Below are 27,594 nucleotides of genomic sequence, written 5' to 3' on the forward strand. Positions count from 1 at the left end.
CTCAGTTTTCTATTTTAAGCTATTGATTTAACGTTTAGTCGATAAAACATCAGAAAATAATGAGACATGCCGGTCACAAATGTCCAACCAACAACCCGAAACCCAAAGACACTCAGGGAAATGTGACATAAAACATAGAAAAGGTGAATGGTTGGAGAAGCTGGAACATTTTAACCTGAGAAATGTATTATCTCAGTACTGTGAAGAATGCTATCTCAAATTTATATTTGTCTAGCAGCTCTTCAATCTATCAATTCACACTGACTATAAGCCTGCAAACACAGCACAAACACAGCCACCGCTTCATTGTTGTGCTTAGTTTATGGGCCTGATTTTGGTTAGACAACGAGGAGAAAACCCCAAAAAGAACCAGTAGCTGACAACACAATACTCTGGTGTGACATCAGTGAGCAGCGTGCTGGAGCATTGATTTCAAGCCTCAGACAAAAACCAACGGGCACAATATGGTTTCTCAATTTTTGTTCTTTTATTTATTTAAAAAAGATGGTCAATTATTTGTCCAAAAAAAAGATTCTGTTAAAGGCCTCTTTTTTTGTTCAAAGCTGGTCCCACTGTCGTCCACTGACAATCTAAATGCTATAACTCCTCGTTTGCGTGACTGCTGTCGCTACAGTATTCTGAAATCAAAACACAAGGACAAAAATATTAGTGTTGACGTTATTGACTTGTCTACATTAATACATAGATACATGAAAATTTTTACTATGTTGCAAGGTTGTGTTCCGTTAGATTTAATCTGCTGTTTAATCGTGGTGATTTTTGAAACGGGACAGTTGTGATTGTGATTTTGTGATCAATGTTAAGCCTGACCCTGAAGCAGTTTGTGTGCCACAGAGATAATTATGTTTTTCCTTGAAATAAATCTTGATAAAAACAGAGGCACTTCCGCACTGGCAGCGGCTTTCTGCTGATTCAGATTCTAACAAAATGGCTTCTCTCTCATCTCTGCTGTTACATAAGGCCGTGGAAGCCAAACCCAACAGGGAAAAATAAGCGATATAAGACGATTAAATTAACCACAAAGCACATTGCACAAAGCCATCATTGTGTGCCACAGCAAAGGGAAATGCATTTAACTACTGAAATGCAGAAACAAGTCAGATTTGAACTGATAATTCTACAACAAAGCATGTGAGGTAATTTACCAATATATTCCATATTACTCGAATGTATTGAATTAATTTATTCAGCTAAATTCTCTGTGAATTTCTCCAGCTTTATGCTAAAAAAACCCTCAGATTCCACCTGATGTGAAGAGTGATACAGATATCCTGAGTGAGGGGAGGGGGGAGGATGAACGTAAACCAAGCTGCTGCATCATGTCTGTGGCAGAGAATGTGTGAAGAAGCTTTGGTACCTGAGACTCTGTTGCATAACTCCTCATGCACATGCTCTGCGTCCTGGCTGAACAAAGAGATGATATCATCCTCCAGCTCCTCCACCAGTGTTTCACACTGAGAAAGAAAACACAAACGCAGAAGAAAGACTTGGCCTCGGGGAAACAGAGCTGCATACACAACACACACACACACACACACACACACACACACACCGGATCTTTTTGCACAATGGTGGCCATGCCGTTTGTAGGGCGGTGGCCATGTTTCCCCTCTGTTTGCCAAACTGTTCAGCCATTTTGACAACTCGATGGTCATGCTGCTGACTCCTCAGATTCACTGAGAGCTTAAATTCCCTTCAACCTGATACTAGTTCTAACTCCATTTTTGTTTCATTGATTTCAGTAGATAGTTCTCAAAAGAATTTCGATTTTTTTCTTAAGAAGGACCTGCTCAAAAAAGCAGCAATGTGACCAGCTATGTGTAAAAGCAAAAATGACCTGTGATGTGTATTTTAACTCCAGTGTATTAAATGCATTGAGCAGCAGGGTCACGTTCAAGCTGAAGAAAACCTCAATGCTCCTATTTTGAATCCAGCTCAGGAGCGTTCTTGACTTTTTAAATTAGCTATAGGCTTTGAACATTGCAATTTTCAGGTCTGTCTGCAATAAGCAGATCTACAGGGTGTATAGTATGGCAAACAAAATATGGACATGAAGCTTGAGCATCCCTGTTACCCTAATTAAGATGATTAAGGACCGATTTCAAAACAAAAAGATAAATTAAAGCCATTTTAGGTGTTCTCTGTTCTTTTCTCCTTCACTTTGTTATTCTTGCATGGCGATCAAATTCACTGCAATGTCCTAATCCAAACATTATTTTTATTTAGCTTTTTTAATTATTATTCTATCAATTTAAAGAGGGAAATTATATTAAAGTAGGAAACTTCTTTTGCAGGAGAGATACGGCCATACAGATAGCAAGTATATTACACTAGAAATGATTAAATTGATCATGTTGATCATGTACTGTACAGAACAAATATAAGATAAATGAAATTGCTCTCTGGTCTTAATATGACCTATGAACTTGATATGATCAGCAATATCTGAATGAAACAGCACAAAACACAAGCTGTACTCAAGTTCTGGATGTGAAAATCTGTGGACTAGTTATTGTAACACTTGAACACAGCAGTAGCCCTCTGCATGTTATACTGCGACTGAAAACATAATCCACATTTTTGTGCCATTCACAAAAAACACTGCTAGTGCTTTAGTCACATGACACAACATGGCATAATGTGGCAAAGCTAGCATCTGCACCAACCTACGTGGTTACTGTAGGTAGATATTGACACATCACTAAATTCAAACAGGCTACATCACACAAACTAGTAATTCTAGAGAGACAGGCACTAAATATGACTATTTGCAGGTGGAACTGTTGACTGCACCAACTGACACAGTGGGCTAGTCTGAAGTCTGAACAGTCTGAAAATGACATATCCTGTACATATGTGTATGTATATGTGTATATATATATATATATATATATATATATATATATATATATATATATATATATATATATTTTTTTTTTTTTTTTTTTTTTTTTTTAAGCACAGATGGTAGCCAGTAAACATTTGAGTTTTACATTTTTTATGTAACTCTGTTTCATAATAACATTTCAGACCACTGCACTGTTCAGTAATATCCAGTTATACAGTCTATACCTCACTACTGTGTTGAGGTTATAGAAAGTAATAGTTTCAGTAAAGTAACAGTTTTGCCCTGTAAATATAAGGGCACATTTGCACACTGGGAAAGATTATATTTTAAATGAAGATATTGAGAAACCTTTCATTGCTGAAGACTTTTCAGAAAAGTTCATTCTTTTAAATCGTTTTATTTTAAATGCAAATAGGTTGTCTATAAACATTTATTACTCAGTAAATCACCAACCTTAAGTCAGGGCTCCAGTCATGTTTACAATGGTAAAATGATAATCAATTGAACTTATTTAACCCTTATTAAATGGAAATCCCAATAAATAAAATATATTACATCTATCATCAAAGCATGTTAAATTATTTTGTAATATCCAGATGTAAGCTAGATAAACATCAAAGTAATCTTAGTTATATATATATATATATATATATATATATGTGTGTGTGTGTGTGTGTGTGTGTGTGATCCTACATTTACAAAACACTGACAGTTGAGTTAATGATGTAGTTGGGCCTTCTAAAACTGTTGTATGTTATGCAATAATAGCATTACAACTACCCTGCAAGACTTCCTGTTTACACAACTGATTGCTTTTGATTGGACAGTGCAACAAATGTTTCCTAGCAACCTATTCACACTGGGTCTTTACAGCAAAGACATTCCTCCAATCTAAACGGAACAGCCCTTATAGTAAATGACCAGACTGAAAGAAGCTTGTAGTTACTCAGAATTTAGGAAGGTCTTCACACACAAACTTAGTGAAGGATTAAGCCAGTGTTACCCAGTCCTGGTTTGCAAATGCCTCCGACCTACACATGTCCCTAAATTAGCCAACAGTTATAATAACAGGTTACAGATCTATCACATGTAGTTCATACTATGGTTTAATTATGAACTTTTGCACTCACTGCGAATTTCAGGGGGTTGGGCGTTGTCTCAGGTCCCGCAAACTGGAAATTTTTAAAGTCAGGGAAGTCCCCGGTGAACCCGCTTTCCCTGGGAGCAAATCTCTTGTACTGCTTGTGCTGGGTGTCGGGGTCCACGTAGAGGGCGTAGTCACTCATGCTGTTGCACACCCCATCCAGGAGCTCGTTGAGGTGAGTCTCTGAGCGAGCCAGAGGTACCTGGCCACACAACCAAGAGAGAGGAGGAGAGCAGACGTTGAGCTGTGTGGTGGCGTGTGTTCACGGATGTCTTGGATTCCAGTCTGGCCTGGATCTTTGTCATATGACATTCCTCTTATTTTCCCAATGTATCCTACACTAACTCAAGTGCGTGTCTCTGAAAGTTGTGCAAATATGGTTACAAAGAAGTAAACGCAATCTAAAAATTTTTAAAAATACACTTCCAAATCTGAATGGCACCTGTGTCACTACCATGGCAACCAAATAACTGAAATGGTTGGCTTATCGTGAGGAAAACAAAAACTCTTTATGACCCGCTCTGACGTTGACAGTCCTCAGAGTGTGGGTTGCCCCGGTGTCAGCTGTGTTACACCACAGGGCTCTGTGGGGGTCAGCAGGGTGACCTCTTGTTTCCGCTGTGTTTTCTCCATCCTCACTAACAAACCTCACCCTCCAACTCTGACTTTTAACCTGCGCACATCCCCTCCCCACCTCTCCATTCCAAACTCCACCGTCCTCTTCCTCTCCCCCCTTTGAGGACAAAACAGCAAGGCAGTGGTGTCTAGACGGGTCAAGACAGGTGCAGCACTCTGCTCCCACCATCCCCGGAAGGAGATTGGGTGACAGAGGTGACGCCCAGGGGATGAGGGGCCGAGGATGGGGCGGTGAAAAGGGCTTAAGGGGGTCGCTCTTTACACCTCCAAGCGGGCTGGAAAAAGTCAAAGGGAGGGGTTGGTTTCCTGAAAAGGGTGGGGTCAGTGAAGGAGATGGGAGAAGCAGGAGGCCTCAACAGAAGCCAAGTGCAGGGTAAACGGCTCATTTTCTCAGTCCCTGCTCTTCTTCTGCTGCTTTTTTTGGGCCATTCATCCCCCCTCCATCCTCCAATGATCAAAGGAGGAAATCTTCCTTGTCTTCTCTGGTCAAAAGGTGGTAGGGTGGGTATGGGGGGAGGGCTGTGGGGGTACGGCACAGAGAGGAAGAGGGGAACTGAACTGGATTTTGTAACAATGTAGATATATTATTCCCTGACCCCTTTTGTCTCTTTTCAGAATTGGCTGTGTTCCCTTCCGGGCCAAGCCTACTGATTACATTATATGCACGCGCATGTGCATGCACGCAAACGCACACTCTTCAGGATGTCACAAAGTGACAAAGAGCCTCTCCGCCATCTGTTTCTACCAAATCCTTCCTTTGCGTTTTCCGTGTTTCTGCCTCTTCCTCTGCTCAACAAACAGCTTTTTCATAGTAAAAAGTGATCACTAATCCCTCTGTCTTTAAGGTCCACCCCACCTCTCTAACTGCTGATTCATTCAGCACAAGATCCCTTGAGCTTGACAACACTGTTGTGCTGAGGAGGAAGGAAGTTGGCCGGTCAACAGAATGTGTTACAGCACGGGGCCAAAGGTTGGAGGGCGAGCACCGAGGGATGTAGGTCACACAGGCCAATGACGATGAGGTTCACCTATCAATCAAAATCTACTAGTGATGACTTTGACACCAGTGGTGACATTTTATCCACTGAGTGATAGAAATGAGAGATTATGTCTAGCCTAGCGTATTTGTGGGACAGATATGTGTGGGGCTCATTGTTTTCATTCATTCATTTCATGAACACATTACTTTCTCAATCAATTCATTCATTATTTGGTCTAAGAATTCTTAGGAAATTGTGCAAAATGTCTTCTATTGTCCGATCAACAGTCCAAACCCAAAGACAGTCAACTTCATATCGTTCAAAACTAAAAGGACCAGCAGATCACCAAGTTTAAGAGGCTGGAAGGTTTTTGTCATTTTTGCACAAAAAGTCACTTTTACAGTTAGACCCTCCAAAATTTGTTAGTGATTAATATCCTGTCAACTGACCAATCTTCTTACCTCTACAAACATAGAGCACACTGAATTTTATTGAAGCTTCCTATGGTCTTGATCAGCAGTCACGAAGGTGGCTTAGTGGCCACTGTTAACTTCTTCCTTTATTATTCACGTTATTATCATTACTTGATACAACTACAACTACAGTTTCCATGGTCAAGAATGAATTATCAAATTCAAGGCTGTACTTGACTTCATGATGTTCCACCTACAACTATATAACAATGGTTTCCTTTTATTTGTATATTTAATGTAGTTAATTCTGTTCTATCGTGTTCTGGAAGTCCTTGGTAAATGTTTGGTTCTGCCATCAGGTTGACGTCTAATTTATGTTTATGAAGGTACATATCTGAGATATATTAGAATGTACTTTTTCATTTATTATAATGGGTGTAATTAGCCTTCAAAATTATTTTAAGGCCTTGGAAATTAGCTTAAGTGTCAGATTAAGCAATTAAAATGTAATGTAAGAGATTTGGTCATTTTTTATTTGTAATATAAAAGTATATATATATATATATATATATATATATACACACACACACACACACATATATATATATACATATATATATATATATATATATATATATATATACATACATACACACACACATATACATATATATATATATGTATATGTATGTCTACTCCTGTAAAAAATACTCCATTACAAATGATTGTTAATTGTTAATCAGATCATTAAAGCTAATTTGATTTATTTCAAGTAGTGTTGGGCATTTTTCATCAGTACCAACGCATAATTTTCATAATCAGACAGCTGTCAGCTAAATGTAGTGCAGTGTCGTTTTTGCTTAACATGCAGATCAGATGTTGGGTTATATTTTTATTGTATAAAAATCATAAGATTGTCATACTAAGAGCCGTGGGACTTCACTTTTCTCATCATATATATGAATTTGATAAAACTGAGTTTGAAATTTAAACTCAAACTAAATCCTCAATCTCATCCAAAAAAAAAAAAAAAAAAAAAAAGGACAACTCCCCCTACCCGACAATAAAACCACGTCGGTCCGTCTCAGCCCGTGCTTGGGTCTGAGTCTTTATCATGCCATGCTACAAAATGGTTTGGAATTAAACCCCTTCCTTGCCAGTCGGAGCCCTGTGAAAGGGAGCTGTCAGTCACAGTGTTGTTTGAAGAATGGGGCTGGGGGGCGGCGGTGGTGGCGGGGGGAAGAGACCGGTTGGGCCAGAGAATAGGCTTCTCAGGGATGCTATCCTCCATTCAATTCCCATTGGACAGGGAGCCATTATTGCACCGCTGTGGACAGGGGCCTTTCAATTTCATTGTCCTGGTGATATGGGCCAATGAAGACCCATAAATTAATAATAATAATGATATTGTCATCAAAGCGGTGGGTGGAAGGAGAAGCTGAAATGTCATTTTGACTATTATGCCATTTAAAGCATGGATTAGTGAATATGAACGTCCGTGATAAAGATTCAATGATAACAGTAATATTACTTCATTATGACAAGAGAGAAATATTGCAATGATTTGTAATTAGCTGGCAATTCTGACTGTAAATGATATGCATCCTTGGAATAACATTAAATCATAGCCTGGAGCTGGGTCATGTTTGTAATTTGGAAAAGGATGGAGAACAGGTGATGCCCGGCACTGCTTCAAAACAATTAGCCAACATTGCAGGAAATGTGCTTAGCTGCTTTTTTTACCAATGAGTAGGACAAGAAGATCAATATCAACCCAGAGCCAGGGCGTGGTCAGCTTAGTTTAGCATGAAGCAGGGGGGAAACTGCTAGCCTGGCTCTGTCAAAAGTAAATATACGTATATGGGGCAGTTAAGCGCTGGAACAATTTCTCAATGGAAGTCAGTGATTGTGTCCTTGTTGCTGGCCTTGAGGAATAATGTAAACCTCTGCACATGTTCCCAAGTTCAGTAATACACCGGGACCTCTAAAGCTCACTGATAACATATATCTTGTTTATCCTGTTTAATCTGTTCAAAAACTGAAATTAAAAAAATTAAGTTTGTAGTTTTAGAGGCAGTGCTGGAACTATTTCTGGATGAACAGTGACTGTGTGCAGCTAAGGCCTCCAGGAAGTGTGCTGGGCTTTGAAGCCAGTTATTGTAGTGGACAAACAATGGAATTATGTCCATCACGTGATGCCATGTGGTCCAAAAAGACCTTTTCCCATTGACTTAAATAGTGAAGAAGACATCTGTAAATCAATGGATACTTTTTTTTTTTTTAAATCTCACAACCCCCTTGAAATGACATGTTTAACTATCAGAATTTGATCCATTCATGAAGGTCTCTAGCCTACTCTATGGACCACACGGTGCAGAAGCAGTGCCAATTCTCTGGGTAATTTTATACACGGCAGTTAAACTTTTTGGCTTCATGTGCAACTGAGTAACTTTCATAGGAGTGAATGGGGTCCCACCTCCAATGCTGTATCCAGTTCTCTTTAAACCTCCATGGTGCAGCTTACTGATGTCTTCTTATCTCATACCCCAATTCCACCAACATGGAACGGTTCTGTTCCGGTTTGCACACCTAATTATGAGCTGTTCAAAGCATATTGACCCAAAAAATAGGTCTGGAACCCAAAAAGTTGGTTCCCAGCTGGAATCAGTGGACATATCATATTCTACAGGTTGGAAAGAGAAGATGGAGGGTAATAATGGAGAAATCAAGTGAGAAATCATCTTCTTATCATAAATATGCAGCCCATGCTTGATTTTTGGATAAAAACAAGTATCTGTAATAACCGAAGCTCGCAGTTAGTCGATGCCTTTCTACTACTGTTAACTTCTGTTGTACATTCTGCAATGCCCTCTGTTATTGAAGCATCCATGATTACAATGGTTTTGCTCAAAACCAGTGAAAATGCAGCTGATTTTCTAGACAGAACCAAAGTTCAAGGAATCCTAAATGGAACTGATGGATTTGGTACCAGTGTACTTGTGCACAAATCACAAACAAAACCTCTACTCACTGACCACATCTGTCTATCCCCTCTATAGCTGGCAAGAGACAAGTGTAGTAGGTGGATAGATACATTGTGGCTCCTCAAGAAATAGTTGCAGCATGTAATTCCCCCTAAAATGACACATTTGATTTTTGTACAGATTACATTAACAAGATATGTGTGAAACTTTGAGCTTTAGTGTTGTAGTCATTAGTCATACTTCTACTGTTATTATACACATATGACTATTGTCACACAAGTATACTGTCAGATATTAATACATACTTTCAACATATTGTACCACAGTAGCCAGAACTATAACTATAATATTATTACTTTCATTAATGTTGTTGTAAGCTACTGTCATTACCTGCATCTCTCTCTCTCTCTCTCTCTCTCTGTCTCATTGTGTCATATGGATTACTGTTAATTTATTATGCTGATCTGTTCTGTACGACATCTATTGCACGTCTGTCCGTCCTGGAAGAGGGATCCCTCCTCAGTTGCTCTTCCTGAGGTTTCTACCGTTTTTTTTCCCCGTTAAAGGGGTTTTTTTTGGGGAGTTTTTCCTTATCCGCTGTGAGGGTCTTAAGGACAGAGGGATGTCGTATGCTGTAAAGCCCTGTGAGGCAAATTGTGATTTGTGATATTGGGCTTTATAAATAAAATTGAATTTGAATTGAAGGTGGATTTTTTAACCTTATACAGAGGTTCACACTGTTGCCCCAGCAAAGACAGAATGGCCCTCACAGACTTCCCACTTAAAACAGTTCCAGAAGATAATTCCCCTTAAAACCACAAACTGCCCTTTAATATTTCTGTTTATGGATTTAACAAACTGCTGGCTGAATAGTTAAGATAACTGGTGCAGGGGTCTGTTGCATGGCATCTATCTCTCTCTGTTGAACTATTCCTTTAAGAAACCATCAAAGAAAAAAAACTCTAAACATTTCTGGATTAAAAAATAAATCTGCAAACCTCATGTCACCTCACTCAGTCAAATTTCTGGGCCATGATATTATGTGTCACTGTGTCAGCGTGTCATTGTGCATCCTCTCATTCTCAATGCATGACTTCCCACTGGTCACTATGAGATCAGCTCACCGCTCCAACTAAGTTCAATGTCTTTGGAGGCCTTAAATGTGTCATTGTTGCAGCAGGCAGGTTTAACTTTTGTGCCACGGAGCAGCCCCATGCCCCCAGGAAGTCCTACTGTGAGGAGGCCAAAGAGCAGAGACTTAAAACCTGCAAATCCTCCTCACTGATGGCATCTAAGCTGTGACATCCCTCCCTCTCCGATTCAAACCAGGTCAAAAGCTGCTGAAAAGGAGGGAGCCGGGAGGGCATGGGATCAAGGTTTGGCTTCTTCTGCAGCTCAGTAACATTTGATTGACCGAACAATGCAACAGGTGGAGGTTAGTGTCAGCTGAGGGCAGAGGAGGAGCTCATGTCTGAAGGAACCACACTATCCTGGCATGGAGACTATAGCATAACAACCCAAAAAGCTGATCTGGGTTCCAGTAATGCATTCAAAGCAAAATTCCCCACTGTTACATAAATAAACCAGTGTGTCTGTTCATCAGAAAATTGGAGAAGACCTTTTTAGACCAAATATAAAGAAATGGGCAATGGGCAGTTCTAGTGTTACATAAAAGTATTAAAATGGGGGCTCTAGAAAGACTGTAGTTAAAGGGACAGTGCACACAAAAATCAAAAATACATATTTCCAGAGTTTTGGAGATGTCAGCTGTAGAGATGTCTGCCTTCTTTCCAATATAATGGAACTAGACGGCACTCAGTTTCAAAGCGCCAAAAAGATAAATTTGATACGTTTGATTTGATTCATTCTGCAGACCTTGTTGTGAGCTGTCATATGTAGGAACTATATCACCGTGCAGAAGGAAGTGTGCATCTACCCATGGAGGAGAGGCTCTTGCTTGGGACTACGTGTGATGTAAACATTAACAGCTTCCTCCTCCCCTGAGCTGAAACATTAGCTAAATCAGTGGTGCTAGGTGTGCTAGCCGTAGATGCACTCTTCCCTCAGCATGGTGATTTAATTGGCGGGTGTAGTTCAGTAGAAATAAAATAGTTCCTACATGAAACTGCTCACAACAAGGTCTGTGAATTATCTTGAGTAACTGGGTCAGGATTTCTGGAAGGGGACATTGCTGTTGAGTTTTTCAAATGTGTTTTTTTGGTACTTTATGCTCCACGAGCTGAGTGCCATCTAGTTACATTACTGACAAACACACATGGTTACTTTGGCAAACACACGCACATGATTGGATTTACGCAACAAAAGCACATGGTTGGGTTTATGAAAAAATAAACAAACTTCGGCTTTACAATCTCACAGGGCGCAAACACCGTTGTTGTCTGCTGTGATCCCCCTGATGGCACTGGGTGCCGTTAAATAATAATGGCGACCAACCATGTATCATGCTGTTTTCATCAGTGTCTAACGCTGGGAGTCACTGACAAAGCACTAGTTTTTGAAACGTTAAACCCAACCACGTGTATGATGATGACAAAAGGTAAACCATATGCGTTTGTTGCTGAAGGAAAAAAACATCAATTTGTGGTGTTGTACAGACGTAGTGCATTTATTTTGAAAGAGACTGTATGCAAACTGTACATTTCCTATGAAAACGGAAGTATATTTTGACAAGAGACAAAGAACGTAAACAACTTAAGTTGACACGGCGTCCCAGAATGTCAATAACCAATACACCCAGGGTACCTTGCATGTTATATATCGACGTGAAAGTCCATGACCAAATGTCGATACGTGACAAGGTCGGATTGAAAATGTGTTGGTTTTGACCATTAAGAAAAAAAAAAGTTTCTTAAGTGAATATTGAAAGTGCAATATTAAATCACTTCTTGACGGAACATCTTACTCAAATAAACTATAATACATGTTGAAATTCCTCTATCTGCTTCTTCTTCTTGTGTCGTTGTTGAGGGTCAGTGTAAAATCACAGTTCCACAAAGAAGAGATGATGTTGTTGATTATGACTCCTGTCTTTCATGCTTGAAACATTTTCTATTTTCAGTGTATGATAGCTCTGAACGTATGTGGTGATGTCACAACAAGAGGCACCAGTACAAGGTACATTGCCATGAGCTGCGTTCTGATATGTGAATTTGTCCTAAAGAGCAGTTTCAAAATGTCCTTTGTAAAATATTACATAAGCATCAATATAGTGAGTATGTTAGCATAACCTTTGTTTGAGTGTACTGCAAACCTACTGCCTTTCCTTTTAAGTGGCACACACACACACACACACACACACACACACACACACACACACACACACACAGCTAGGGGGCAAATTAAATGAAATCTAAGCAGGACCCACAGGGGGCACAAGAAGAGTAATTAGCATTCATATCTAAATTAATCCACCTTTAGACAACTGCTTAATGAGAAGCCACGAATGACACAGATAGCAGCATTAATAGCACCATGAAGGACACTCACATTTGGATGACATAAATGTAGTATCCATCAAACAATAGTTGAAACCACCAGAAGGGCAACGTGGTGTTGAACTGTGTCTGATACTCTGGTCATGGAGAAATAAATAAATCATCGTTACGCAGTGTGGAGTCCTGGCTTTCTGTTGGTGTCCTTTACACTTCAACCTGCACACTAACTTTACCCTCTCTGTGCAGTCATCTAATTGATTCATAAAGATAAGTCTCTAACCGTTGTTCAAACGTTTATCAGTTCAAATTAACAAAGGTCCCGTGTTCATATAGATCAGTGTACACTGGTGTCATTTAACAACACCTTACAGTGAGACTTTACCAATATATGGACGCGTGTATTTCTTAGTACAGCGGGACAAAAGCTGTGATTTGTGAAACAGAACTGGCTTGACCTTTTAATCGACAAAAGACAGCTAACCATTTTTAAGCTTTGGCCTTTTTTTTTTTTTTTTTTGGCTGTTGTTTTGTCTCATTTCATTCACCACATGTGTTGGAGGACCTATATTTCTCATACTTGTGGGATAGTGTATCATGAATTGATGCTTTGGTAGTAGATTTCTATGTTCTTTTTGTCTACTGTTTGAAAAACTCAAGTAATAGATGGGATGAATTGAGTTTAATCCAATACTGTCTCCACTGGTGTTGGGGGTAACACATTGAGTTACTTTCGTAACACGTTACAAAAGTAACGCCTTACAGTAATATATGACATTTTAGCAGTAATGAGGTAATATAACGCGTTACCAACAGGATTTCAGATAATGTTACTGTATTACATTTACAATGTCGCATCACAAGTTACCACCCGAAATACACTGTTTATTGTTTTCATTTTTAATTCATCCACACTGATCCACACTACTCCACTTCCGCCAGTGTACCCACAGAATAAATCCCCCGATTCTTGTGTGTTGTCATGTCATTTTATGCTACATTATAGGCCCAGAAAGGAGCAAGCGATCAGCACATCTGGGGCTATGTGTTATCAAGTTAAATGTGTTTCCATTAATACACCCGCAATGTCTACAACCTATCCCGTTCTGCTTTTGCGTCCTAAGGCTGCTTGAAAGCAGCGGGGATTAGGAGCTGGTCTCTGGTTTGTTTTTTCTTTGTCCTGGTGATCAGCACTTCCAGGCTGATGTTAGTGTATGTTGGATGATTCCATTCACATCCCCTACAAATGCAGAGCAACACTGGCACACAGTTGCGTTTTTATGCATAATTCTCTCTAGTGCTGCTGTAGCTAACTGGCGCACCAAGAAATTGGCAGGTGGGTCTTCCAGCTCCGGTGTATTAATTTGCACTCCTCTTAGTAACTCAATCGCATGCCATTCTTTTTGCTGTGCTAACCTCAACATTTGTTTATTGTGTTTCATATCAAAGGCCCACAAATACTTATCTATATCTCGTAATTATTAGACTTTGATCCTCTGCATGACCCTCCCTGTGTCCAAGGCTATTCATTTATTTTAAAAGGTCTAGGCTATTTAAGTGTTCTATATCATCATGCTACTATTAATAAAAGCAGGGGATTTTAATCCTAAGAGGTAACCACTGTAAATGAATGCATGAAGGGGTCAGACCTGTGAAGCACTGGATTTGAAATGAACTGTAATAAACTGGAGCTTCTGTGCTTTGATTACCTGCTGTGAAACAACATGACCATCATCCATTTAAAATGAGCATTAGTTCTTCTTAGGTCATTTTGGTCAAAGTAATCCAAAAGGAGTGTAATAAGTAACTTATTACTCTACACAGAGCGTAACATTGTAAAGTAACTAATTACTTTTAAATGAAGGAAGCCAGGTTTTGGTACCCATAATCTAAAGCATACATTTTGGAGAGCAATCTTATCTTCTGAGAGATGTCAAAAATTGATTTAATCTCCAACTGAGCCACCGATTCAAGAACATCATGTCAAAGGAAACATTATCGCAAACATGAAGGAACTGTAGACTGCTGAGAGTGGAATTAAGCCTCAGGCCAAAGACAGAAGACCCAAGAGTAACAGTTGGCAACAGCTTTTGCAACACAATTCAAAACTCTCTCCCAGAGTGGCATATTATTCATTTAAAATGAAGCTCTGGTAAAGTTTATATTAGCTGCTCTGCCACAGAGCCTGCTGCCAAAAAACTCTAGATCTAGCCATAAGCCTGGAAAATTTGCTGCAGAAGCTCTGAGTTCACTTCATGCCAGCATGCCTCAGTTTAAAAACTCATCTTCCTCTCTGTTTGAACCTCCAGCTATGCTCCTTTTCTAACCACAAAATTCAGCTATCCAGAGAGGACAAATCTTAAAAAGTTCATATTATGGCGATAACTGAGCTTTTGGAAAAAATAATGAGACAGGTTTGATTGGAGGCTGGGAGCTCTAGAGGCACTTCCTGTCACCTCTAACCCTCTCTGTGATCACAAAACTTAAAATTAAAATAGTCAATAATGCAGCAGAAAGTTGTCAGTATTTTGGATTTAGGTTTTCTTTAGGTTACGTTTATGATAGTTAGATATTCAGTTAGATGACTTTGCAATTATGGAACCATAATGTGTTAATCAGCAATGCAATACAGGAATTATGATGAAAAAAAAGTGAGGTGATCACAGAGAGAGGATGGGGCTGAACAGACTCAGAGCAGGAACCAGACTGTCTGTATGACTGCTGAGCGGTTTTCTTTTTTGCTGACTGAAAGAGGAGGAAGATATGGAGGCCCTGAGAGCTCAAAATAAGCAAATTAAGAAAACACATTAAGATAGACAAAATACCAAAAAAATTAAGAAAACATCTTCACCAATTTGACAGCACACTCGCAAGATTTAGATAATACGCTGGTAGCACCCAACCCAAAAGAAAATGTTTCCTGGGGGCACCAAAATGTGAGCTGTGGCTATTTTTAGAACCCATATGACTAATTCATCACATATACCTGTAAACTATCAGCACAGTGATATCTCAATTATCATTGTTAACTGTCAGAAAGATGACTGATGATTAATCTATTGAGCTCATATTGGAATAGTTCCGACAAATGCTAAGTCACTGACAGGGAGATGAAGGCTCAAATGTATGTAGCAAGAACGAGAGACCGTCTTGTGATGGGATCACTCCAGCCATGATATAGCTATCCACAACTTAAAGCACCACACCTACCCTGGAAATTTATCTTCATTTGGATCTAAACTACACACCTGTAAAGTTTCGTGACCGTATCTTGCACGGCTGTGATGCCATCGTATGGACAAAACCAAAGTCTACAGACTGAGAGACATATAAACACCTGCCAATGGGCTCAAAATCATCTCACCTGCAGCTATCTCAGCTGAAACCGTGCACATGGTGTGAAGTCTGAGGCGCGCACATCCTATAGCATAGTGACATGGTAATTATCTTAAGGATGTAGTTCTGAGTCCTGCACAGGTCCATTTTTTTAAAACCCGCACCCGCAAATACCCAGCGCTCAGTACCAGAACCGACCCATTACCTGTCATTATGTCTAAGTCAAAGCTGTACCTGCCCACACCCGCTAATAGAAGTCCTGTGGCCCAAAACATGCCCATGATTAAACCCATACAGGCTACAGTCACTTGCATTAAGCAAATCCAATGGAGAAAAGGTTCAACTTGTGTCATTGACTTTCAAAATAAAGGGAACTGCAGCTTGATAAAGTGATTCAGATGTCAAAATATTACACATATACCATACATCTTTTTCATCTGTTACATTACGAAAAATAAAACATACATTTTTATTCTCACCCGCTGCCCACCCGCATGTAGTTAATTTCTATCCGTGTCCGTACCCATGAATTTATATATATACACATATTTTTACCTGTTACACAGCTTTTTGCTCGTTACCCAGTGGAGGACTCTGGTTCAGATGCTAGTTAGCCAGATTAACATGATTTGGTGATGACAGAAATCCATGCCTTGTTGCTTCCTAAAGTGAGATGGCTGAGGATGATTGTTGCTTAGCTGTTTGAGCAGCATGCTGACAATGATAGCAACATGCTTATTAGCGTGACAATTTGTGTTGAGTGTGTAGATGCAGTTAACATAGCAGCAGTTATGGAGATGGGGCCCACCAGTAGATTTAAAGTAACTCTAAAGTACTTTAAATGTACATTTGGTAAGAATTCTCATAATCTTATCTCATAACCTATTGGCTATGGGTCTGATGGTGATTAAGCCATTGGGGTCATCGGCCAATATTTCAGGGGTTGGGGTGTAGCCAGCAGATATCCAGATAACATATGACGGATATGTGGGTCAGAACTTCCTCTTCTATGAGCCAGTCATTGTTTACAGCCCTATTAGCAACTTGAGACACAATAATGGAGATTGAATTGAGCAAGGCAACAATCTGCATTCACATGCAGAAAAACGTTTTCAGAGGTTTACAGGGTCCGAGAGCCACTGCTTTTCAGTTCTTCTGCTCTCCACATGAACTGTTTACCTGCATGCAATCAAAGCCCATCAAACATGATTAATCAATATACTCGGCCTACAAATGGTTCTCTTCTGATACCAAAATCTTGTCAAGTAGCCTACAGATTTTAATTACATATGCAAATATCTGTTCACAGAGATTATTTTACAGATAGAGACATATTGTACATATCATCGTAAGACTTAAAAATATAGATATTTACGCCCTCTTGTCTTACTTGCACACACCAGTCAGTCCAGCTATCAGAGATTAAAGCCAAGAAAATCAATGGCAGAGCTGGACACCTCATGATAGCCTAGTCCCTGGGCAATAGAGGATATCCAGGTTCCAGTGGGATGTGACCTCATTAGACCAGGAACAATAACCTGGATCCATAGTGTCATTGTGCCCACTCAAACACACACACAGACACAGAAAACCAGAGATCAATCCACTCTGAAGAGACTGCAGTGATACCTTCACATCACCGATTATAGCACAAAGTTTGAATGTTGCTTTATTTTGAATGAGGCAAACCCAGTGTGTGCATATAAACTGAAACAAAGACTGTGACTAGGAACACTGAAATTACCAACATACTTTTAACTGAAAAATAATATACTGCAATAATGACATACTGTTACACACGAGATGTAGTTTAAGTAAACTTCTATGTAAATCCCAGACAGAAAATAGTACATTTACTGCTGAATAAATTACTCTTTTCATAAACAGTGTTAAAAAAGATAATTTACAGACCTTCCCCACTACCCACAGAAATCACTGATTTTCCCTTGACCACAGTACAGTGATCTAGTATTCCACTTCCATAATGTGGGCGTACTCACAAGAGACAGATAACAACCTAAAATACAGTTGGTTGTCTAATGGACAACGAGCCATGTGATTACAGAAAAATAATGCACAAGGCACACAGGTCCAAGTGGATTTTCCTGTTGATATCATGGTCACTGAAAATGTCACAAAGGCTGAAAAAATATGATGCTGAAAAAGCTGTAGCCTAGAAAGAACTTAAACTGGTGACCTTCAAAATACCGTGTGAGTATTAATTTAGAACTTGATAAAGACAATGATTAAGCACATTCTCCAGCCAAGTGTAATGATAAATTCTACACATTTTAAATCCTTTGATGGGTGACAATAATAACAGAGGAATTATCAGCCCAGTCACCAAAAGAATATGTTGGCATTAACATTTCTGAAAACAATCGGAAACATGGAGGGGATGGTGAATGGTGTGTCACCTCGGTGAGACACCGGCCAAGCTGTAGACCACTGTTCAAGGTCAAAAACAACAAATTTGGTTGTTTTTTGCATGTCATCATTGCATTTTTAGCAGCTTTTTAGGCACAAAATGTGGTCACTGTGTACCCACTGGGTGTAGTGCAATGAAAATAGGTTGTTTTTACCGAGACTCAAAACTAGGTATTTTAAGGTAACGTATGCATTACATTTGCAGAAAAATACAATAATAACCTTTATTCTGGTAATTGGTTTGGGAATTATCTATAGTTACTCATTCCGCTATGTGTTTTTTTCTGAGGGGTTCCTGTATTGGGTGCTGTTGCTGTGCCAGTGCACAGCTGTGGGGGACTCATAAGTTAATGTGGAACAAAAGCTAGCCAAGTAGGACAGAGCTTTAGTTCCCTCTGAACCAATAACCAGTAGTGAAAAGTAACTAAATACATTTACTCGAATACCATTATGAAAAACAGTTTTCAAAATAATGTATTTAATTATTTTTAGCAACGCTAAAATCTCATTTTCTTTTCAGACTTTGCTGATAATACTTGAATACTTTCATGTAAGAAAGGTTCTGAATGCAGGACTTTTATTTGTAATGGAGTATTTAAGTAAGTAAAGCATATGAATACTTCTTCCAGCACTGCCAATAACCAAACAGTAGTTCAGCTTATACTTCAACAACTACATATACAGTAACTAAGAGCTGTAGGAGACGGATGAGTGGTAAGCTGAGGGCATCTTTATCAGTGTACTGTACCTTTTTGTCTTTCATGGTTCCATCAGGGTTGAGTCTAAAGCCGCCGACGTTGATGGTTTTCTTTGGGTCCACCTGACTGATTGAGTGGTTCAGTTCATCCACTATCGCCTTACATGCTGGGAAACAAAGGTAAACCTCAGTGATGGCAACAAGAGAAGCTGCAGCTTGTAATTTAGTGAACATCAGTAGATACATTCAAAGTTACTCATAAGGTTATTGTTGGTAACTAAAGAGCACTACGTGTCCAGCAGTGAGCATGGCACTGTTAATAAACTATACTGACTACCACAATGTTGCTGTTTAGGCTGCTGAGTGTCCAAAACAGTGTCTGTCCAAAACATCAGAAAATCAGAGTTTTGACAATATCGATTTCACAGGTGCAAAATGCTAGTTAAAGCTATTTAAAACACGTTTAGCATCAAATACAAAAATCAGACTTCTTATGATCTGGATTTTATTGTTGATTTTTTATTCATCATTCTGAATGGGCACAGACACTCAAACAGGCAAACTAAAGCTTTACCATGTTCGAGTGGGGAAAAAATGCTGGTAAACCTGATTGATTTTGGATTTTTAAGGCCAAGATGTCAATATAATACATCCAATAATAAAATATTTTAGGGCTGGGTGATATGGAGAAAATCCAATTTTATGATATTTTGTAACAAATACTTCGATATCAATATTGCGACAATATTGTAGGGTTGAATTTGGTGCTTTCACAATGAGATATATGATAAATAATCATCAGTAATGTGGATATAATGACTAAGTGGGTTAAGGCAAATAATAGAACAGCTAGAATAGTCTGATAAGTTCAGAAAATTACAACACTTAACTGTAATGCAGCCTTGAAAACCAGGAAAAGACAACACTTGAGATATTATGATATCCAAAACCTAAGACAATAACTAGTCTCATATCATGATGTCATCAATAAATACTGATATATTGCTCAGCCCTACAATATATAAGCCATTATTCAGTCTACAGCATAAACGTTTTACAGTATAAAAGTCAACTTGTCAGTGCTCTCTGGTGGACATTGAATTGAGTTGACTATTGAATGAAGACATTGTTTTTTTGTAATGTTACACCACTATTTGCAGCACCACATCGGCCAACACATACTGTACACTGATCCAATACACCTGTGACAAGTGAATATTGGTTGATGTATTGGTCAGGTACTACTGAATACAAATAAGTTACACAGTAAATTGTATACATCTACTAGAGCTTAAGAGCAACCCCCTGGTTTCATTTTGTCCAGACATGTACACTGTGCATATTACAGACATTTCATTACAGCTGTTTTAAGTATGACCTTAAAATTGTGAATTAAAAAAAAAAGATGTTTAAACTTCATCTTGAACTTTTAGTATCTGTGCGATTATTTGTCCACTTACGTCACTTGCACTACTTAAATCTATCTGGCAGTGCTCCCCATCCCAAGATCACAGTATTTATTTTTTTTTCCTCAAACATCAGAGACATGGTATGATTTTTGCAGATAAATGCATATCTTCTTTTAATGTGCACAATGGCAAACACTTCATAAAAATGTAAAGAACAACAAGTGTGCCCCAGTATTTGGCTGGACTGCAGCAAAGCAGGGCCAGAGTCTTTCCCAGATAAAGTGAGTAATAACGTTGCACCATCAGTCATCAGAGTGTTGGAGCTTCCCCACTGGCTATTGCTCTTTCAAAATGAGTAACAGTGTTTCCAACAAATTCTCACTCTGACCTCATCAAAAACTGAACTTTGGTCATGGACTTTCAATGTTGACATATGACGTGCAAGGTACCCTGGGTGCGCTGGTTGTTGACGTTCTGGGACGCCATGTCAGACTGTTACATGTATTGTCTATTTTCAAAATACACTTCTGTTTTCACAGGAGATGTACAGATTACATACAGTCTCTTTAAAAATAAATCCACTAAGTCAGCACAACCCCACAAACTGATGTTTTTTTCCTTCAACAACAAACGCACTTGGTTACATTTAGCCAACACACTCACGTGATTGGGTTATGAAAAAAATAACAGGGTTGGACTTTACAAACAAACTGGAAGTGAAAACCATCTTCCCAGGTTAAAGTCGGTGCTTGTTGGACACATCCACCTACCCTTGCCCGCCCTATACAGACTTTCTTCCCCTTAACTTATGTTGTTGTCCCATCACGTTCCCCCTGGCACCGCTGCTCGCGACCCACTGCAATCATGCCAACGTGAAAGAGCGGCTTTTTTCATCAATGTCTGACGCCAGAAGTCACTGCCAAAGCACCGGTATTTGACAACTTCAGCATGAGACCGGGTTGGTGTTTGCACTGATATCATTTGACTTGCACAGCAAAGAAAAAAAAACACATCCCACGATCAATAATCATTTGATTCACTTCCTCAAGAGATATGTGGTTGTTGTTATTGTGCAATGGGTTTATTAAACTACCCGCAAAGCCTCATTCAGAAGCAAGGACAGAAAAAAGGTCAGAGATAAGCTGCCAAAGAACTTCCACAGGAAATGCTGCTCGAACAGTCTTCAGTTTCGTCTTCAGGAGGTTTTTACAGTGAGGCACAAACAGTGCACAGTTATTTGACTTAAACTGCTTCAGCTCACTTTAAGAACAAATATTACTGGGTGAATGATGGACTAAAGATGTACGATTTATATCCAAGAATTCATATTATAGATGACACTGACTATCTGGGTAACAGTGTGGCCACAATTTAGCACACTCAACACATGCACGGTCCAGCCACATACTTGGTTTCAGCCTTGTTACTTTTCATCCTTTTGGAAAGTTTTTGTTTCCTTTATCTATGCTAAGGTGCAGTAACAAGCATGTATCATTTGTACATACCATCACATGGTCAGACATGATAGTTTTGTTTCCCCTCCAACAGACGGAATTGCAATTTACAATATTTCATCCGATCAAATGATTCAGTTAGAACACTGGTGACTCACCAGAGCAGTAGAGCACCTTGTCCCTCTTCCCCTGGCCACCGCTGATGAAGACAGATAGCACCATTACAGTCATCTGAATAATCCATGAGGCCATATTGATAACCTAACAGGACAGACAGACAGACAGACAGACAGACACAGTTATACTAACAGTCTGATAAGACAGTAGCACATTCTCATGAAACTAAAGTGTAATACATCCCATTATAATGTCTGTAAGTGTTAATGGATGTTAATGAGTTAAATAATTGGCATTCTGGTGAGTAATTCATTAGCATTTATCTATTTCCAAGGGATTTGTATCATGATGACATCAACATGATTCTTTTATGTTTCCAACATTTCCAAACAACCAGTAAACTGGGAATCAGTCTGCGTTCTCATCCACAAGTGTTTTGAAGTATCGTCTAGAGGACATACTTAAAAGAGTAGTCATACCTTTTCTGTTTGTTTCATTCATTCATTAACAGAAGTGGGCACTGGGATGAGCTATTTTTGGCGCTCCTGGTCGGATTATTTTTTTTCCCCACAATGTCATGTGACTTAAAGTTGGAGCAGCTCTCCTGAGGCCTATACTATGAAACAGGATTTGGAGTTAGTGAGGAAACTTCAGGGTTAACTCTGGGTTTTCAGTACTACGAAGCTGGTACTCTTTTTACCTGGGATACATCACTGTGGTAACTTATGCTGAACAGCCAACCTGCTCCGGAGCAGGTTAACTTCAGGGTTGTGTGTGTGTGTGTGTGTGTGTGTGTGTGTGTGTGTGTGTGTGTGTGTGGGTGTGTGTGTGTGTGTGCGCGCGCACATCAGGGCCGAACTCCGCCGTGTGCGATACAGAGAGCAGAGGAGAATTGTAAATGCGCGACCATGTGGAGACAGAAATGACATGCCGTCGTGTAAATAAGTCATCACGTGCACCACATAATCGTTTGCATAATCATGATTTCAATTTTGACCAAAATAATCGTGATTATGATTTTTTCCAAATTGGGGAAGCCCTACTTTGTAGTACAGGCCTCTGGTTGAATCATCAGTAAAAAAGACCAACAACTGTGTCAGAAAATTTCTTGTTCTTTGATAAAGAGTCAAAGGTCCATGTCTGTCGACATAAAACCTGATGAGAGAAGTGAACTACAACTCTCAAGGTGCATTTCACTAAGAAGCATCTCATCACCAACCAAGTGGAAGCTAAAGATTAACGTGTTGAGAAATTTGCAGCTTGAATCAATTCACTTAGGTCTCACTTAGGTCTCATTTATACCACAAGCGATGCTTGTGGTATAAAGCGATCTTTGGTCATGATTCTAAAACAGGGGTCCTATGTCACACAGTGAAAGAGCTTCAAGGATGGCCGTTGTCACAGGCTTGCCGTCAAAGACAGCCTGGGAAAAAAGTGACAGTGTCAGAAATCTGGGATGACCATCTTACAGTGTAACTGCCGTTATGACCTACATCTACTAACCAACCAATAGAAATGCAGCATGGAATGACACACTGGTGCTAAACCCAAACAAACATGGGGATGGCAGCTTGCCATGGAGGCAAAACATGCTAAAAGAAATTTGTGGGATTCCTCACCCACACAGTCCTGAGAAAGAGGTCCAATCAAAATAATAGTCAAATACCTGTTTGAGAATCAGTCTTCAACAGGGGGTCTGTGGCCCCTAGGGGTCCCCAGAGTTACTGCAGGGGGACTGCCAAATTATTGATTCATCATTTTTTGATTTTTTTTTTTTTTTCAAAAATTTTAATGTCTGAAAATACATGTTAACATAAATCCATAGTATTAGCACAGATAAATCAGCCTATCTGTAAAACAACCCCAAACCGTTAATTGACAGGACACAACGCTGATGATAGCTAACTGTTACCCATGAATCATTTCCAAATTAATCTATGACGTACAGATATATGAATCTGCCAATAATTATTTCAATAGCTTATATGCACCATATAAAAGTATGTTTATACATGTCCCTTTAGGCTGCTCTCAATGTTACTGTAGTTTGAGTTAATGCAACTCTATCTCTCTTGTGTCACAAGAGTGTGACATGTCCGTCCCCAAGAAAGGGAAATCTGGGTTCCAAAAAAAAACAAAAGAAAGGAAGAAAAGAGAGGAATAAAAGAAAGAAAATGAAGCACTGACTTTAAAAAGGTGTGTGAGAGAGGCATGAATCAAGAATAGAAGGGCAGGGGCCCACAGAGACTGCATATGCATATGGCCCAGACTTTGGTGCCAGGCCCCTGCCCATCCCATGTCTTACACTCATTCTTGTGTAGACTTGACCTAAATTGTTCCTCAAAATGCTTATGATTTTATTAGCTGTAAAATTACATGCTATAAAATTCTGACAAGTATTATTCAGGCTAAATTTCTACATGAGAGCTTACATGTAAATTTTTTACGAGTATCCCTCATGGAGTGGCCTGCATTGCTACATGCACTCGGATAGGCGACACCATCACACACATCTTCAGACTCTCCATTTACCTTTAGGTTACTTTCTTCATTGCAAAGGCAACTCTGAGTACAGTGCATACAAATCAGCAGCACACATATGGGGTGCTAAAATTAACAGCAACATTTTGCAACATTTAGCTTCAAACAACGTTTAAAAAGTGGTGTGAATTTTTTAAGGTCACTTTTTACCACATTTACAGCAATATTTTAAATATGTTAAATATAATGTAACAGTTAAATCTAAATATTAAATGTTAAATCTAAATCTAAATCTAAATGTTAAATGTTAAATATAAATGTTAAATATAAATATAAATGTTAAATGTTAAATCTAAATGTTATCTAAATGTTGGTGAAACTAAATATTTAGCTAATATGCAAATGCACACTGCCGGTCACCGGAAGAACCAAAATAAAAAACCTGGGTGGTTAGACTGTGTTTATAGTATATAATAACAAATTAAAACCAAACTAATCAGAGAAAATGAACACTTGAACATATCAGCGTGATAAGACCTAGGCTACCTAAAATGACAGAAACCATGTTTGGAGAAATTTTATTTGACATGTACTTTGAGTTTTTAGTGTCTCATCCTTATCCGATTTAGCTGAAAACACTGGAAGGGCCGTTTTGGCCGCAATTCAGAATTTCAGCAGTGTGAGTATCGACCATAGAGCCACCACAGCACTCGGTAAGTTTGTTTTCTAACTCGCGTAGCATATGTTCCTTATGTTAGCATGTAAGCTATATGAAACTAGCTAACAGTTTTTTACCATTGGATATCATAACAATGTCCAATGGTCAATAATGCGTGAAGTACATTGATGCTAGTAGCAAATCTCTACTGGGCTAACATTATTGTTGGCATGTTGGCAAGCAAGGATGGGACACTAAAAACTCAAAGTAGGCCTACACGTCAAATAAAATTTCCCCAAACATGGTTTCTGTCATTTTTAGGTAGTTCTTATCACGCTGATGTATCTTCAAGTGTTCATTTTCTCTAATTAGTTTGGTTTTAAATCGTTATTTGATGCTATAAACACAGTCTGACCACCCGGGCTTATTTTGGTACTTTGGTGACCGGCAGTGTTCATTTGCATATTAGCTAAATATTTAGTTTCACCAAGCACATTTAGATTTAACATTTAACATCTAGATTTAGATTTAACATTTAGATTTTACATTTAACATTTTGATTAAACATTTAGATTTAACATTTTGATTAAACATTTAGATTTAACATTTAACATTTAGATTTAGATTTAACATTTAGATTAAACTGAGATTTAACATTTAGATTTAGATTTTACATTTAACATTTTGATTAAACATTTAGATTTAACATTTAACATTTTGATTAAACATTTAGATTTAACATTTAACATTTAGATTTAGATTTAACATTTAGATTAAACTGAGATTTAACATTTAGATTTAGATTTTACATTTAACATTTTGATTTAGATTTAACATTTAGGTTTGACATTTAATATTTAGATTTAACTGTGACATTATAGCCTATTTAACATATTTTAAATATTGCGCTAAATGTGGTAAAAAAGTGACTTTAAAAAATTCACACCACTTTTTTAAACGTTGTTTGAAGCTGAAAGTGGCAAAATGTTGCTGTTAATTTCAGTTTGAGACACTTTACAAACGGCACCCACGCGTCAGCCAGAAGTAACATCAGCGAACAGGTGTAAACCAGATACCTGGCAGCGTTGTGCCGCTGTACCTGCGGGCAGACGTGCCTCTCTGTTTCTGTTGAAGAAATCACCTTAGACACGTGTGGGAGTGAGGGTCATACTATTTCCACTATTTGTCACAATTTACAGTTATCTAACATTGTATCCATTGTATTAAATAACTTGCGTGCAGTGTTAAATAACTGTAAAATGTGACAAAGTTACATTTTTGTGTACTTTGGTCAAATGGGAATAACAGGTGAACCAAATATGAAATAGGTTAAACTCTATTCTAACCATAATTCTTGATGTATTGGTTTCATGCCGAATTGTAAACCGACACAAGTCTAAATCGTAAAACATGTTTAATAACGTTTTGCCTTAATGATCGTTGGCCAGTACGCAAGACCGTTTTAAATTCATATATTTCACAGCGGGGTTTGGTGGCGCTAAGGGATAGCTGCTCAGCTAGCAGGCAGCTTGTCTTACCTGGCGGAGACAGCAAGCTGCAGTCAGCTGGCAGAGGACGTGGGGTCGCTCCGACTCTGAGGACAGTAGTGTTATGACTGCAGTGATGAGCTGTCATCAACTACTTTTTCTGTTCATGCTTAGAATCTCACAAGTTACTGATCGATCATCAACACTGACAGGCTTCATTCATACACTCACATTCAGTTTCCGGTCGTAGATTTCAGCGTAAAATCTTTATTAAACAAAAATATGCAATGTTTGAGTAATACACTGGAATTGAGATAACGCTTTACATGTAGGAGGTAATTTACAAGAAGCTGAAATAGTATTCTTAAAATGTGCAACCTCCTTTCCGGTCCCATCTACTCCATACCAGACGAGCTCTGCCTTAATGTTGAAGGCGCAGTCAATCACTCTCCTCTCTCTCTGCCTCGTCCCTTCTGACTTGACGCAGTTGTCAGTGCGCCGGGTGTCTTTACGTGCGCGGCTGTGGAGGAGCCACGTTCGGTCAGGCATTGGCCTGTTCAACCAATCATGTTCCAAACTCAAAGAGCACAAGCCAATCACACAGCTACAGTGTCTCAGGTGGTGTGTTCCAGGTTCCAGGTCGCTTTTGTTAAATAAGGAAATAAGATTCAATTTCTGTTCACAAATACAAGAAACAGATTATTACTAAAGGTCCATACAGTGCAATTAATACAAGGTCATTTATTTACCATGTGCAAAACATCAACCCACTTCCTGATGTTGTTAGTGAAATACAATAGGCATATGTAGGCTTTTATAGTTTAGCTTATTGGAATGTTAGTAAAAGTCTACATGTTAATTAATTTTATGGTAAAAATAAAGAATTATTACAGTGGCCCTGAGGATCAAAACACGTTTTAAGACAACACAACAGCATTACAATAAAGTAGCCCGTTCTCATTACGAAGTCGTCACCCCTTTGTCAGTTTTTGTGGCATCAGACACCCAGTGGTGTAGTGGAGGGTATAGTCGGGTATATGGTATACCCAC

The 27,594-nt window shown here is 38.9% G+C and overlaps 1 protein-coding gene across 2 annotated transcripts; it reads right to left on the reverse strand.

Moving 5' to 3' along the window:
* Positions 1 to 468: 468 nt before the first annotated feature.
* On the reverse strand, positions 469 to 26,975 carry cnpy1 (canopy FGF signaling regulator 1). 2 transcript variants are annotated; one of them, XM_078172894.1, is made up of 6 exons: positions 26,923 to 26,975; positions 21,960 to 22,062; positions 18,990 to 19,105; positions 4,000 to 4,215; positions 1,379 to 1,475; positions 469 to 638 (listed from the first exon to the last, which is right to left on the reverse strand). In XM_078172894.1, the coding sequence occupies exons 2-6, from the start codon at positions 22,051 to 22,053 to the stop codon at positions 598 to 600; spliced, it is 564 nt and encodes a 187-aa protein (XP_078029020.1). In that variant the 5' UTR covers positions 22,054 to 22,062; positions 26,923 to 26,975; the 3' UTR covers positions 469 to 597. The 2 variants fall into 2 exon arrangements, with proteins under 2 accessions (XP_078029020.1, XP_033505653.1); XM_033649762.2 differs by lacking the exon at positions 26,923 to 26,975 and adding an exon at positions 26,596 to 26,733.
* Positions 26,976 to 27,594: the final 619 nt, after the last annotated feature.

This window comes from Epinephelus lanceolatus, chromosome 12 (genome assembly GCF_041903045.1).
Source record: "Epinephelus lanceolatus isolate andai-2023 chromosome 12, ASM4190304v1, whole genome shotgun sequence".
NCBI lineage: Eukaryota > Metazoa > Chordata > Actinopteri > Perciformes > Serranidae > Epinephelus > Epinephelus lanceolatus.